This window comes from Erpetoichthys calabaricus, chromosome 9 (genome assembly GCF_900747795.2).
Source record: "Erpetoichthys calabaricus chromosome 9, fErpCal1.3, whole genome shotgun sequence".
NCBI classification, from domain to species: domain Eukaryota; kingdom Metazoa; phylum Chordata; class Cladistia; order Polypteriformes; family Polypteridae; genus Erpetoichthys; species Erpetoichthys calabaricus.
In genome coordinates this window covers 33,568,801-33,585,161 of record NC_041402.2, presented here as the reverse complement: position 1 = coordinate 33,585,161, position 16,361 = coordinate 33,568,801, and the positions used below count along the sequence as shown (strand labels likewise).

The 16,361-nt window shown below is 37.7% G+C and overlaps 1 protein-coding gene across 2 annotated transcripts in view; it reads right to left on the bottom strand.

Moving 5' to 3' along the window:
• The window catches only part of adcy7 (adenylate cyclase 7), a 50,343-nt gene that overhangs the window by 17,350 nt on the left and 16,632 nt on the right, over window positions 1-16,361 (bottom strand). For both annotated transcript variants that reach the window (XM_051932064.1, XM_028809270.2), the window contains one exon: window positions 7,662-7,820. In XM_051932064.1, the coding sequence (XP_051788024.1) occupies window positions 7,662-7,820 (159 nt within the window). The remainder of the gene's footprint in view (window positions 1-7,661; window positions 7,821-16,361) is intronic.

The window sequence follows — 16,361 nt, the reverse complement described above, 5'->3', positions numbered from 1 at the left end:
TCAGGTAAATACCAATTTGTTTAATTATGCCAATTACTTGTGTTTTTTTATATGTAATTAAAATGTTTATCCACAATATACTAAAGCAAACAAAATACAGAAGTCTATTTGGCTATTTTGATATAGTGGTGAAAGGTCACATATTGTTCACATCAATTTTAAATGTTCTGGTTTATTCTAGTGGAAGATTTTTTTCTTCACCCTGGAAGAACATTTTAAAATTGTAGCACTTTATCATAAACAATATGTTTATTTAAGTATAATATCTATCAAAATTGTTTGTGCACCTCTGTCATTGTTTGTAAAACCAGACACAAATGTATGCATTCTTTTGTTTCCTACTCTAGTTCATACTACTTATATTGTCCCGAAACAGTTTCAAGTTTCTCCTTCAAACATTTTAATTTTCACTGTGAGCATGATTCATCCTAATTACTAAGACTGATTTAACTAGAAACTGTACCCTTTTAAAACTGAATGGAAATCCTGCATGTTTTGTCTAGGAGTTTCATCAATATAAAAAAAGGAGATATTTCATATTTAACTTAACCACTTAGCTTGTGCTATTATAAACTAATGAGTGATTAATTTTTAAGACAACATACAGTATATTAAATTATCACATTTTCAGCTTAATGAATATAGTATCTACCTTGAAATAAAGAGTAAAACAATATATGTGGGATAGTGAATGTGTATTCTTGATCTCACCAGCATCAATAATCTGTATTGAATCCCAACGGACTTTTCCCAAGATCAACACTGATGATTTTTGCTATATTTAAGAGACTGTCATCAGAACAAATTTACATACATGAGGACTGCATAATCATAATATAAAAACAAATAAGCATAAAAAAATGTATATTCTTACTTGGTATTGGTATTTCAGTAAGAATAGATATCATTTTTATATTCTGTAAATATTGATAATTCTCCTTCCTTACATACATATTTAAAGAAGTAAACAACCCAAAACCTTAAAGTTACATATGTTACTTATTTTCCTCCTTCTTTTAATTACAGACGAGAAATTTGGTGTTGCTCAGATTCATTAAAAGCAATCTAGTTCTGTTATTATTCACATGGATAGATGCGTTTAGATAGTCCCATTTTAACCTGTCTAGCTCACACAACTTTTAACAACACTAATACTTTTTTGAAAAAATTCACATTTGACCAACATAGGGATATCCCAATAGAAGCAAACACTGCCAAGGTTTATAGTGCATCTCTCACTTTCCCTGAAACAGTTGCAAAATTCTAAATTGGAGTATTCAGAAGTGGGTTATTGTTGCCGTTAATACATACTAACACACATACCCATAGTCTCTCTCTTACTTATAACAGACGATTGATCTGTGAGTCACAAAGATTAAAATTTTTGGTACTTAAAATGAATTTATTAAGTCTTCATTCATCAATGCAAATATTGTGAACTTTACAATGCCATAATTAGAAACTGATGCCAAATCAGTGTGCATGTGCACGGTTTGTGAAGATTTTCTGGTGACGTCATTAATAATGACTTGTGTAGCTGCGTTTTTCCAAAGTTACCAAAGTTCAGCAGCTCTAACGTAAAAAAATGGGATTCAACCAAAGCCTGACGCTCAGAAATGATTCCACAGACAAAATATCCTCGTTTTTAAAAGTTTAGTTAAGTTTCAAAGTAAAACAGTTCACACAAAAAATAAAATTAAAATAGCAAAAAAATGGAAAAATTTATAATAAGAAAAGTTCAGTTCTAAGCTTAATCTTGTTACATCTTAAATTGTTATTATTTACTTAACATTTCTGGACCATTTCAAGACATTATTGAAACCTTTCAAAACGGTCTGAAAACCGTATGCTTATCCCATTTCTAAGTTAAAATGGGTCTTTCAAGTCCCTGTTTACTGGGACCTGTTCTAAACACAACAACTAAGCTATTACCACACTGTTTCTCAGTTATAGCAAGAAGGTTATATCTCTTACTAACTTATAGAGGGAAAAGACCATACCATTGTCTATGACTATGGAAGAAATTATATTCTATTCAAATTAAGCAAACATTAATTAATATGAGTTTAACTCAGAACTTTATCTTTCTAAGATTGGCTCTTACAACTTGAACTTCTACCATACTATCAATATTCTTTAAAGCAAACATTGCTCCTTTGCACCATGAGCACTGCAAGACTAAAAGTGACCCATTATGGCAAACACATACACACACATACACCAGTTTTTAGAGTGAAATCAATCATGATGCATGCAATTTGACGGTGGGAGGAGATGATTAATATCAATATGCAATTGCTAGGCAACACATTTTTATTCAAGTTAAATAAAAAAAAAAACAGACTCAACTGGGAAAAACACAGAGGTTAGTCAGGGGTGTGTTCTTGCTCCTACTCTGTTCAATGCTTGCATGGACTGGGTGTTGGGCAAGGTCGTGGGGTCCGGTGGCTGTGGGGCATCTGTTGGTGAAGAAAGGTTCACGGATCTTGACTTTGCTGATGATGCTGTGATCTTCACGGAGTCAATGGAGGCTCTGATCGGGGCGCTCGAGAGACTGAGCAAGGAGTCCGAGTATCTGGGCTTGCGAGTGTCCTGGATAAAAACCAAGATCCAGGCCTTTAATGACCTCTTGGGCATAGCCATCAGCAGTGTGTCTGTTTGCGGAGAGAGTGTTGACCTTGTTGAGAGGTTTACTTACCTAGGCAGTGACATTCATGTCTCTGGTGACTCTTCCTATGAAGTCAGTAGACGGATTGGGAGAGCATGGGGGGTCATGAGGTCGCTGGAAAGGGGTGTGTGGCACTCCCGATATCTTTAGAAAAGGATGAAGGTCCAAGTCTATAGAGTCCTGGTGCTTCCGGTCTTGCTATATGGTTGTCAGACATGGACGCTAACCAGTGACCTGAGACAAAGACTGGACTCCTTTGGTACTGTGTCTCTCCGAAAAATCCTTGGGTACCGTTGGTTTGACTTTGTCTCGAATGAGCAGTTGCTCATGGAGTCCTGAATGAGGCACATTACCTGCATTGTGAGGGTGCGTCAGTTACGGCACTACGGCCATGTGGCGCGTTTCCCCGAGGGTGATCCAGCTCGTAAGATCCTCATTGTTGGGGACCAGAGTGGCTGTACCAGACCAAGGGGTCACCCATGTAACACCTGGCTGCGGCAGATAGAGGGTCATTTCCGGAGGGTGGGACTGGACCGTGTGTCTGCCTGGGGGGTTGCAAACTGGGAACCTGATTTGTTTCGTTATGTAGTGGGTGCGGAAACACACTGTACCAGTGCATGCTCCCCAACTTGACTTGACTAAATAAGAAAAAAAGCCATGAAAATTGATTTAAGTATATATAAAAAAAAAAAACTCCTTACAATGATTATCTTCTACTCATCCCATTAAAACTACCCTGTAAAAGAGGTTCCTAAATTTATCAAAGTTAATTAGTGCCCCCTACTCACTGGACACAACCGACACAGAGAGGCCAGATACAGAGAAGAGACACAGCAAGATGGATAAAAGACATTAAAACAAAACATGATGCTGACCACCAGTCAATCAGCTCCCAATCAAACATAAAGCAAACTGCTACTTCACAAAATTGAGCCAGATAATCCATCAATCCATGCTTCTGAAAGTTTAAGTAAGAGTAAGATAAATAAACAGATTTCCACAAATTTATGAAGAGAGAATCAAGAGATTTTTACTGAGAGACTACAATTAGCTTGGTACTGAATGTACCCTGAGAAAACAGCCTTTACTGGATAAAGGTAAGGGTAAAAGTGGAGAGGTCCAGGAGAAGGAATGTGAAAAAACAGGAAGAAAATATTAAGAGACAGACAGTTTGAGATGGCAGATCAAAAAAAAAAACAAAAACAAAACAGGTGGACAATCCCAAAAAATTAAGAAATGTGCCAGATACATTTAAGGGATATAACTGACAAATGGGGTTAGGATACAAATGCATAGAATAAAGTAGGTGAACGGTAAGGTATAGGCAATGCATAAATATAAACTGAAAATTATCATATTTTGTGTTTTTAAAGGAATGTACAAGTGCTATTAAATAGAGATTTCCATGAAAAGGTCAAAAAGAAAAAAACTCACACTGCCAGACTGAAGACACATGTAGATATCTAGCAGACACTTCACATTAACTTGCATATAATGACTGGCTTCAAGTTTGTAAACAGTAAACATGGAAAATGGGTGGAAAGGACCAGAAATGATCTTGAAAAACTTAAAGGACTGCTCTGAATTTCAGATGAAAAATAATAACTATACAAGAAGAAAGGGGGGGGGGGGGAGAAAGTCTGGATAAGTAGTTACAATTTTTCATGCCAAGAGTTTTCATTAATATCACCAGGTACAGTAATATGATGTCATATCCAGAGTGGAACAAAGGTGAGTTTGCCACCAATACAAAGAACAGCAATATGGAGGAAGGGAGTGTATTTGTAAGAAACTGGAGAATAGCTAGGAAGTTTCTGAACTTTCACCAAATCCAGAGACCAAACTAAGGGCCTTAAGTCCTGCATAAGATAGCATTCTATATTCAAATTAGAAGCTTAAGCGCCAGTTGCAGGGACACCTATAAAAAGGGTAAGCCTACTATAGTCCCACATTCACCATTGTAGTGAATCTAAAGCAACATGGGTCGTAAGGGTACAAAGCTGCCTAAGAGAGCAACGAAATGAGCAAAAATCCACTGGGTCAGCACTTGGGCCAGTGCTAGAAAAATATTGAAAAAACAACATTTTTAAAATAGTACGTCATTTCGGGATTTTCAGTACTGGAAGTAAACACCAGCTTCCTTTCAATCCCTCCCAGGCCATTCCCTTGACGCTTGGTAGTGTATATGGGTAAAAATATCCATTTTGTAGACTTTACAAAAGAAACCATAGGCTTTGATGCAGTTGAGAGTTCACATGGGGACGCCTACCTCTATTTTTTTCAGAGTGATCAGGAACTTTAGGAATCTGAAAGTGCTAAGAAATAGCTGGGGATGAAAAGAAATAATGACATGGTGGTGGAGTATAACATCTTCATATAAAACCTTCATAAAATCCATGGAGCACAAAACCTCCAGACAAAGTTCCAAATCATGCAGTGAAAAGCAATTTGAGCATCAAGCATCAGAACAACTACAGGCTGGGGTAAAGTAGACGCTACATCAATATGCATAAGAAAACATTATTTACTGCCTGATGACAGCAGATAACACTAGCCTTGTTTGGGGAAATTACTTGAAAAAACTAGTTGCAGATGGTATGTACAGTGCATCCGGAAAGTATTCACAGCGCATCACTTTTTCCACATTTTGTTATGTTACAGCCTTATTCCAAAATGGATTAAATTCATTTTTTTCCTCAGAAATCTACACACAACACCTCATAATGACAACGTGAAAAAAGTTTACTTGAGATTTTTGCAAATTTATTAAAAATAAAAAAAAACTGAGAAATCACATGTACATAAGTATTCACAGCCTTTGCTCAATACTTTGTTGATGCACCTTTGGCAGCAATTACAGCCTCAAGTCTTTTTGAATATTATGCCACAAGCTTGGCACATCCTTGGCCAGTTTCGCCCATTCCTCTTTGCAGCACCTCTCAAGCTCCATCAGGTTGGATGGGAAGCGTCGGTGCACAGCCATTTTAAGATCTCTCCAGAGATGTTCAATCGGATTCAAGTCTTGGCTCTGGCTGGGCCACTCAAGGACATTCAATGAGTTGTCCTGAAGCCACTCCTTTGCTATCTTGGCTGTGTGCTTAGGGTCGTTGTCCTGCTGAAAGATGAACCGTCGCCCCAGTCTGAGGTCAAGAGCGCTCTGGAGCAGGTTTTCATCCAGGATGTCTCTGTACATTGCTGCAGTCATCTTTCCCTTTATCCTGACTAGTCTCCCAGTCCCTGCCGCTGAAAAACATCCCCACAGCATGATGCTGCCACCGCCATGCTTCACTGTAGGGATGGTATTGGCCTGGTGATGAGCAGTGCCTGGTTTCCTCCAAACGTGACGCCTGGCATTCACACCAAAGAGTTCAATCTTTGTCTCATCAGACCAGAGAATTTTCTTTCTCATGGTCTGAGAGTCCGTCAGGTGCCTTTTGGCAAACTCCAGGCGGGCTGCCATGTGCTTTTTACTAAGGAGTGGCTTCCGTCTGGCCACTCTACCATACAGGCCTGATTGGTGGATTGCTGCAGAGATGGTTGTCCTTCTGGAAGGTTCTCCTGTCTCCACAGAGGACGTCTGGAGCTTTGACAGAGTGACCATCGGGTTCTTGGTCACTTCTCTGACTAAGGCCCTTCTCCCCCGATCGCTCAGTTTAGATGGCCAGCCAGCTCTAGGAACAGTCCTGGTGGTTTCGAACTTCTTCCACTTACGGATGATGGAGGCCACTGTGCTCATTGGGACCTTCAAAGCAGCAGACATTTTTCTGTAACCTTCCCCAGATTTGTCCCTCTAGACAATCCTGTCTTGGAGGTCTACAGATAATTCCTTTGACTTCATGCTTGGTTTGTGCTCTGACAGGAACTGTCAACTGTGGGACCTTATATAGACAGGTGTGTGCCTTTCCAAATCATGTCCAATCAACTGAATTTACCACAGGTGGACTCCAATTAAGCTGCAGAAACATCTCAAAGATGATCAGGGGAAACAGGTTGCAACTGAGCTCAATTTTGAGCTTCATGGCAAAGGCTGTGAATACTTATGTACATGTGCTTTCTCAATTTTTTTATTTTTAATAAATTTGCAAAAACCTCAAGTAAACTTTTTTCATGTTGTCATTATGGGGTGTTGTGTGTAGAATTCTGAGGAAAAAAATGAATTTAATCCATTTTGGAATAAGGCTGTAACATAACAAAATGTGGAAAAAGTGATGCACTGTGAATACTTTCCGGATGCACTGTAAGTTGGTTTGCCAGCAGGTTTGCATCAGAATTCATTAAACAGACTGGGTAATAGTTAGAGCAGTCAGGTCACTCTTTGCATTATCTTAATGAGGGATGAGGGCACAAATGGCTAAATTAAACAAGGGGTTCATTTAGCAGAAGGAGATAGCAGATTCTAGCTCAGGAGGAAAGACATCAGCTCTGCAAGATTTTCCAGATCTCAAACAGACCCTCCCCTTGGCAGCAAAGTTTTCCAAAAAATTAATTTCTTAAGGACAAAAGTTACAAGTTTTTAAAGACTAATTTGCAATAAAAATCAAAGCATAATTATTGTTAATCAAACAGTTATAATACAGATTATTTATTTTTAATGGATATAATAATAGGAAAAAGTTTACATGTCTGTAATCTTAACACAAAGTAGCAAATGAGCAACATAAATGGCCATACATAAGTGGATTTTGAGTTTGCTCTAAGTTCTATTTCTCAGAGACAGCCAATACAGAATACAAAATTACATTGTATACCATCTAGGTTAGTGAACAGAAAGGCCAATGTAAGCTTTAGAATACACCACACATACAGTGCCTTAAACATTAATGTTTGCTAGATTTCCTGCACTTAGGAGATATGTTGGATGTTAGCAAATTATTTCTCAGATTATTTCCTGACCTTCTAAGAACAGATTTTTAAATTATGGATATAATGAGCCAAAAACATAGACAAAAGTACAAAATTTGGCCCTTCAATACTTTATGGACCCATTACTAACCCAGGTAAGCCTCCAGACTCCATGTGATTGGCCAAGGTGACATCATGTGACCATACATCATACTGCCATTTTCGAAGTCCAATAACACCACAGAGAACATTTCCAGAATGTACTCCAACTCTCATGTTGATATCAACCCCAGTGGCTTCCCTCACCTGCCTAGAAAAGAGAAAGTAGTGAGACAAAACCATCATGACAGTAAAATAAAGCATAAATTCAAGAGGAAAATTTACAGGTTTATAAACATCTATTTATATTTACACTTTTATTTAGTAATAGACTAGCTGTCCCCCACGGCTTCACCCACGTAGTAGTGAAACAGGACAGCGAGGTGAACCCTGCCCGGCCCCCTACTCCTGACGTCACGCTTCCTCCTCCCGACGTCACGCTTCCTCCTCCCCTCGGCCCACAGCCTCTGTCTTGGATTAGTGAGAATATATCACTCCAGCAAGCGAACTATGATTCTTAGTGCAATGAGAGGAGTCGCAAATTCAACCGGAATGTTAAAGCAAATGCTAGAAAAAAAGCCCAATCTAAATCCTTTAAGTGGTTCTCTTGTTCACTAGCTAAGCGGATGTAAGACACGCCCCAAGGCTGGCCTGTGAGTGAGGAGGGGTACGCCACCCTCCCCTCAGTCCACTATGTGTCTCTCGGATTCAAAAAAAGTAGTTTTTTTATTCCTGAGCTTTCAGGCCCTGTCAGGGGCCTTCATCAGAGGATAATGCTTAGACTTACAAGAATCAAAGGCAATACACTAAAAAATTACGTGGGGGGGGCTAAGTCAGTGTGATCGGGGGGGGTATTGGGTGTACAGTTTATTTATTATGAACATGTTCTTCTTAAGTTTGCATATGCTGGATTTATGTCCAAGGGTCTGTTGATGGCGTTCTCATTTGATAGCCAAGATTCGGCCAGGTCTCTGGCACTTTTAGTAAGTCTAAGCATTGTCCTCTGATGAAGGGGCTGAAAGCTCAGGAATAAAAAACTACATTTCATACGTGATTCATTTTCTCCCTTTGTGGATCTCCAGCTCCAAATATGCAAACCGTATCACAGACCTTCTCTTCCACACATATATTATATTATTACTAGCCAACCCGCGTCGTAGCATACGCCGCATAATTATGTATTGATGGGTGAACACTTCCTGAAAGACACAGTTGTCCAAATGGGGTGGGTTTGAGGATATGACTGTGAGTGAATGAAAAGATGGAACTCTGGAGAGAGCAACATACAATTGTCAGTGACTGAAAACTGGTTTTGGCAGATACAGGCATATCGTTTTGAAAGTTTGTCCCTGTGCCTTATTAATTGTCATTGCAAAGGCCAATCTAACAGGAAATTGTCTGCGTGTAAACGTAAAAGGCAAATTTGAATCTGATGGGGTCAGGGATTCTCTCCCGTGTGTGTGTCTCTCTCTCTCTCTCTCTCTCATGCGTGTGCGTGCGTGCGTGCGTGCGTGCGTGTCTCTCTCACGCGCGCCTGTGTGCTGTAAGTGAATGAAAAGATCTAACAGGAAATTGTCTGCGTGTAAAAGTAAAAGGCAAATTTGAATCTGATGGGGTCAGGGAAATCTGGGGAATAAGGACAGTTTGTGAGGTAGCAGCTGCGATTGTTTTACACTCTAGTACATTGCGGTGAATGCTGAGAACAGTCAGTCTAGTGCCTTTACAGAGACTTCTTGCTGGCATGAGGTTTCTGAGAAGCATGACGACTGAACCAATTTTAAGTTTGACTTTATGCGGAGACATGCCAGTGGGAGTAATGGCTGCCTAGTGGGTCATGGGAATAACGCCGCCGGATCGCCAGTCGGCATCGTTTATGGTCGGAACTACAACGGTATGTAATCTTCTTCGAACCTCCAAATTTCGTTCTTTATTAATGAAAACATTCTTGGCAAAAGCTTTCGCTCTCGCACGAATTGTTGGCTCTGTAGTGCGTGTGCCATGGTCGGCTGCTTAGTGAATTGTTGGTGGGCAGGGTTCGGTCTTGCGTGCGTCATGCTTGCCATGGACTTAGTGAGTTATATATATATATATATATATATATATATATATATATATATATATATATATATATATATATATATATATATAGAGAGAGAGAGAGAGAGAGAGAGAGAGAGAGAGAGAGAGAGAGAGAGAGAGAGAGAGAGAGAGAGAGAGAGAGAGAGAGAGAGAGAGAGAGAGAGAGAGAGAGATGGATGTACTAAGATGTACTTTATATAAAAGTGTATTTAAAGCTGATTAGGACATCTGGAGGCTTGCACAGTAGTTATGGAGATACCAGTCAGGGAGTTGTACAACAGGAAAGGAGAAGTCAGAATCTCCTTTTCTCGTTCTCTCTGTATTAAACCCAACGGAAATCCAGGAAGATGTTTCAGACCAATCCACTTCAAGACCTAGGGCTTCTCTAGTCAGAATAGAGGAAAATGACTATATATTGTAAGAAGAGAACCAGAAGCAGTCATTTTCAACAGCAGGCCTTGCCAGGAAGCCCCAATTACAATAACTAGCCAACATCAGAAGTCATAGATTCTACACAAAGTTACGAGACAAATAAGTTAAGAGGATAAACAAGATTCAGAAATGAGTCTCAGACTGGGAGAGTGGTCTCGAGTCATGTGCTTCACAATTTTTTAAAAAATGACAGTGAGGCTGGGAGACCACAGACTGCTTTCCCATGCTCTTCAGAAAGAAATCCAATACAAAAAAACAAATGGAAACTTGATCGGGGCTATTTTCTGTGCCCATAAGTCACTATTACTCAGAGTACAAGAAATATCCAAGTTAAGTCCCCCAAGAGCTACAAGAAGTAAAACTGAATGAGATGTTGTACTAAAACAGCTTTCTTTAAGATAAAGTACAATATGTCATGTTAGATTCTGTGGCTGCAACAAACAGGTACTATGAACCAAAGATATTTCCAAAAAAGGTTGAAAAGAAATACCAAACAGTATAAATTAAAGAATGCCTCCAAAAATTTACATGGGTGAAATGCATGGTGGTCACAGAAACTTTACTGAAATCCAAGATAAAGATCCCAAAAACCTGATTTTCCAACAACACCATATAACAAAGTCCTAGATACCAGATTTTCTGTTGCTGTTCATATTGCAATCTGGAGGAGTGGTTAATGAAACCATCCAACATAATTAATATTCTTAGTTTGAGAAAACTAGCAGTTACTGCCTGTGTTGAGTTTGCATGTTTGTACCTAATGCATTGGGATTGGCTTTGCCACTACCTGAATCTGATGTTATTTTAATTCACACTGGACAATAGGAGTACCCATAATCACAACAATATTCTTTCAAGTCTACTTATGAATTGACTACTTTTTTTATTGACAATAACTTACTACTTGTGCTCTCTATAACATAAATTAGGACCATTAATGTTAGTAATGTCCTGTGACCCATCAATCACTTCTGCTGCATCCTTCATTTGCATAATGCCCTCTGTCAGTGCAGCACATGTACATTATCATAATATTAACACATATCAACAAAAAACATGGGTCTGTTAAACTTCTTTTTTCTATAATGCCACCAAATTTCAATCTATTCACTCTAAGCATTTTTGAGATTTTGTAGTATTTACTTCTATGGGGGAGGTTACACAATATATACTGATATATCAAAATGTCCTTTCTTAGCAGATGCCTACTCTCTTAGATGTACAATCCTGTGAAATTTAAGCTTTTTAATTAAAAGGGAAACAGTACTTTTATTGATGACTGAGTCAGTCAACTTTTGACTCATATATACTGTATACAAGCTAGCAGTGTTACCTGGCTTTGCTCGGGAAATTTTTTTAAGTAAAGGAGCCTCAGTTATAGTAGTGTTGGTCAACCGGATGTATCAGAAGTACTATGTAATTAAGTACTTTCTATATGCAATATTTTTTTATACCTGGGGCTAATATTATTGAGTAATTTGAGCTGGTTACATGAAAATGCTATATTTAGTTCTTGGTGGTGTTGGTGCGAAAGAAATTACAGCAGAAACCTAATATTAAAGGTTATCACCAAAATGAGTAATGTAATTTTAGTAAACTTAATGACGACATGCAAGTGGACAACAGAGTTGCCTTTTTCAAAACCGCTAAAACTAAAAGAAAATGTAGTCTAATCAGTTTATTTCAGATTTATTGTTATATATGCTGGACACCTTAAACTTAAAGTATATGTATGGACAAGTATATCACACAGCCATTGTCCAGCTGCCCGAATCTTGCTTCAAACATTATATCAAATATAGCATCACAGCAGGCTATGCCAAGTGAAACAGCTAAGTTTCCATTTGACTTTCCCAATTTTTCGAGTCACAGGAAACTAATCTAAAACTGATAACAACTGGGACCACGATGTGGCTGGTTTATACTCTTCCCAGCCTAAACAACTGTCTGTAGTCAGCAATTTACACTATACTCTTCATCATCACTGAGCTGAAGCACCTTACACGCAAGCACTACCACCCAGGCTGGTTTCTAATATATTAGTTTGCAAAGAAAGCCTCCACCCTCTTTCTCAAACCCTTGTGATGTAGTTACTTTTCATTTAGATTCCAAGCAGTAAATAAGGACAGCAGTTTAAAACAAAAATTGCAAACAATATGATATAAGGACTGCTGACACTGTTTGGTGATACCATTTCATGCTAACAACCAATACTGGAAAAATGTTTACTATATGCTAGGAAGTCCTCTTTCATGTTACATTAATAAATACTAGCATCTGAGTTGGTGTTACATCAAAACAAGTTTGACAATATGTTTATATTCCAGTAAAACCATGTTGTTTTAGAGTAAAAAATGTTATGACATGTTTTGTAAACTACTGATAAGTTAATAGAAAAAGCAGTAGGACAAGGACACCAATTCACATTAAGGAGAAAATGTCTTCATTCGACAGAACACAATAAAGATTTAAAAAAACAGTGTGTTTCAAAATAGCAAAATGTGCCTTCTGGATGATGAGATTTTTCTACCCAAGTGAGAATAGTTGTACAAAACAGTTGTAAGAATATGTGTCTATTATTTTGCACAGCTTTTCTATTTATTGACAATGATATGAAGCTCGCTTTTACACTTCCCTGACACTTATAAACAAAGCAATTCTTCTTTTAGCTACAAGGCTAAGAAATAAAAATTACCTTATTCTGCAAGTAAGTTAAAAGAGAAAGTATGAAAATATGCAGACTGCTGTAAGCCAAACTTTACATAGTTATACATAGACACAAACAGAGTGCAGAGCCAGCTTGCAGCTTAAAGGATATTTTTGGTATTTTTCAAGACTTTTTTTTTTTCAAAACCACAGTATACATTAATTTGCCATGTAAAATTGCATTCTTAAGTGAAGAATTTTTTAATAATATTTTTTATAAAAAATGTACAGTCTATTGTTGCATTTTAAAATTGGGCTTATAGGGAACCAGTCTAAACATGAAAACAAAAGCCTTAAAACCTGCCAAAATAAATTCTCTGAAGCAGCAAAAGTTTTGATTCGAGAAAACCATGACTTCTGCATTTCTAAGGTATGTTTCTGACAACAAAAGGAAATTGGAAGTAATATAGTTTATCATATTTTGGCACAATATTTCCTAATGTAAGGATATGTTCCTCTTCACGTGTCTATTCAAAGCAACCATTGTAGGTGGTGTTTCCATATAAATAAGAACTCAAATAGCACAAAATCACACAAATGTCTGAAATTATTTAGAGTGACATTGCCTTCCTACTTCATCACAGTTGGACACACAGTATAATTAGTAAAAGATGAAAGTTATTTATCTATATCCTTAACCTTTAGCACTTGAAACTCATAAGAACAGCAGCAACTGCAACATTCAGACCTCTGAGAGTGAAAGGATGCCATAGAGTGAGACTGACAATGCAGTAAGGAGCACTTTAAAATGTCAGACTCTCATAAAAATGGCATGCAAACACACTGATAAAATGCGTCCAAATGGAAAATGAAAAATCCAGATCAGTAGTCAAGAACATTCTTGCCTTGAAAATGGACATATTCCTTAAGTTTTACATCTTTTGGTTCATGTTTAGAGTAGTTTTCCCTTGCAGATACCATATTGAAAGCACAGGCATGATAACTTTTAAAGGACAGCAGTTTCAAACAAATAATTCACTTAACACAATTTCCCATGGCAAATTCATGTATACCACAATTAGGAAAAAAATAACTTTGGCCTTAGAAAAATACCACATTTATCCTTTCACGGGATACTAAATCATCTGCTATATAACGTTTTCCATACATGAGAAAGAATGAGGGAGGAATTGGTTGTCTTTTAGAAACATTACATCAGCTTTTCTCAACTGGTGGGTTGTGGTGGCACTGCAGATGAGCCACAGCACCCCAGGACAAAACCCAGCTCACCCAACCACTCATACAATTGAATCCAATTCACAATGGCAGCATTGCTGGTGGATCATGGCCTACCCTAGACAAGACCCGTCCACTGGTTCAACGATGGCTCTCGGTATTGCTGGTGGATCATGACCGATCCAGGACTACATCTCCAACCTCCATTCTGACAATCGTGTTCAATTCACCAAGGAGGAAAAGCATTGACAATTGCACTTGATTCATCAAACACTTTAGTGATTGCGCAGGACAACACTTCACAACATGCCTTCACACCCACACTGACAATCAAATTTAATTCACTGTGAGGGACTACCCCACTGCCCTTACTCAGACGATTGCACTAAATTCATGGAGGGGCAACAGTGGGTCGTGAACACACTGCCATGTGAAAAATTGGGTTGTGACACAATGTGGTGAACGGAGGAGGTAGCTAAAGGTGCATCAGGATCGCATGTTACAGAGAGGATGGGCAACATTTGATATTATAACTTCTACCTTTGATATTATCTTCTTTTCTGCTACTGTCTCCAGCGAGTCTAAGGTCAGTCCTATAGTGCAGTCCCTATAGCAGACACATCATAGAGCAGAACACATGCAACTATGGACTGACTGCATATAAATACTAGGAAAAAATGCATATATATTCAGAACATAAAATTCAGGATTTTTTTCCACTATCTCATCTGTTACATCTGTATGGAAATGCTTTTTAGAATGCTACAATAAGCCTAGTTAGGAAGCATCTGAAAGCAGAAATATCTATTAAAAAACACACACAGTGGTTCCAGGAGAAAAAGGAGCAGAAACCGCTTATTCTAAAATTTTCTCGCTTTGCTGGGATGTAGTTGTCCTGGAGTTCTACACAATGCAAAGCCATATGATATTCCAAAGAAAACTGATTTTAAGACATTAAAATCCATTTTGATTTTCCACAGAAACAATTTTCTTGATGTTTTCAATATCATAGAATCAGAATCTGAACTTACCTTTATAACAAAATTTGATCTCATTAACAAACCTCCATTTACATGGAAGTATAAAAAAAAAAAAAAAAAAAAAAAAAATAAAAAAAAAAAAAGTATATAGTCCAGATGCTCATGTAATTTTTAAAAAAAATTACAGTCATTAAGCAACATACACCATATCTGTTCACCTTCACAAATGAAATAATAAACTAATATATCAATGTATTAAATTGCAAGTATTTGAATAGTTAAATTAAAGTTAATTAAAATGCCAAATAATACATTTTCAAAACAATTATATGATGCATAAAAATTATAACATATGAATATGTAGTTATGTTGCAAAATATTAAGTAGTCCTCTCAAGGTAATAGGACTGAAAATGTTTGCTTGCATCAACTCAATCCTTAGATGGAATACTGTGTCAAATATCCATAAAAACAATTCACAGCCCTTTAGGAAAGGCACAACACAGGAGACACTAATAAGATTGCAACAAGTACTAATATAGAGAGTGGTTCTGTAAGTAATGTTGAAAATGTGTTGTGGAAAATATTCTACTAACCACACTAGGCAGCTTCACAGCAAAAGACAATATATGAAATAGCACACCACTCATTAGTGAAGAATACCATATAACACGTAAAGAGGTACATCGAGAAGTAGCTGAATGAGAAGGGATTATGTAATAACACTGGTTGATATAAACCAAACCAAGCTAGCTGCTGTTTCTAAAAAGAGAAAGCTGCAAAAGAATTGCAGACAAGAACAGTTAAAGCAGCAGATCCAATTGGATTGCTGGTAGAAGAGAAAATGAAAAAAATCTTACACTTGAACAGCAGCAGACCCAGGCAACTCAAAAAAGGGAAGGGAGTATTCTAGCAGATTGGAAAAGATGTAAGCTCATTCCTTTTTAAAAAATAAAAGGCCAATCCACTGCAATGTGTTCTTGTCATGCTATTTGGAACAAGTGCGTGAAAGAGTAGGAGGCAAATGAATAAAAGATTAGGCAATTTAGTAAAAAGCAGTTTGGATTCAAAATTGGGAAAGGACAAAGAACAAGATCTCAATTATGAGACAAATGCAGAAAAGCATCAGGCTAAGAGAAAAAAGTTACATTATGCATTTGTTAAAAGGCAGGGTGCCACAAGTGGCAGTGAAGACGTGTGGATTAGCAGTTAGTGTCTGCAGTGACTTCAATGTAAGTGTAAGCATAGGCAACGGCCAGGGTGGCATATGGGAAAAAACAAAAAATTTAAACTTGGGGCTTCACCAGGAATTCTTGAAGTACAAAACAAATATTCAAAACTGTTCGAGGTGTTAACCAGAGAGATATGCAAAGGACTGCC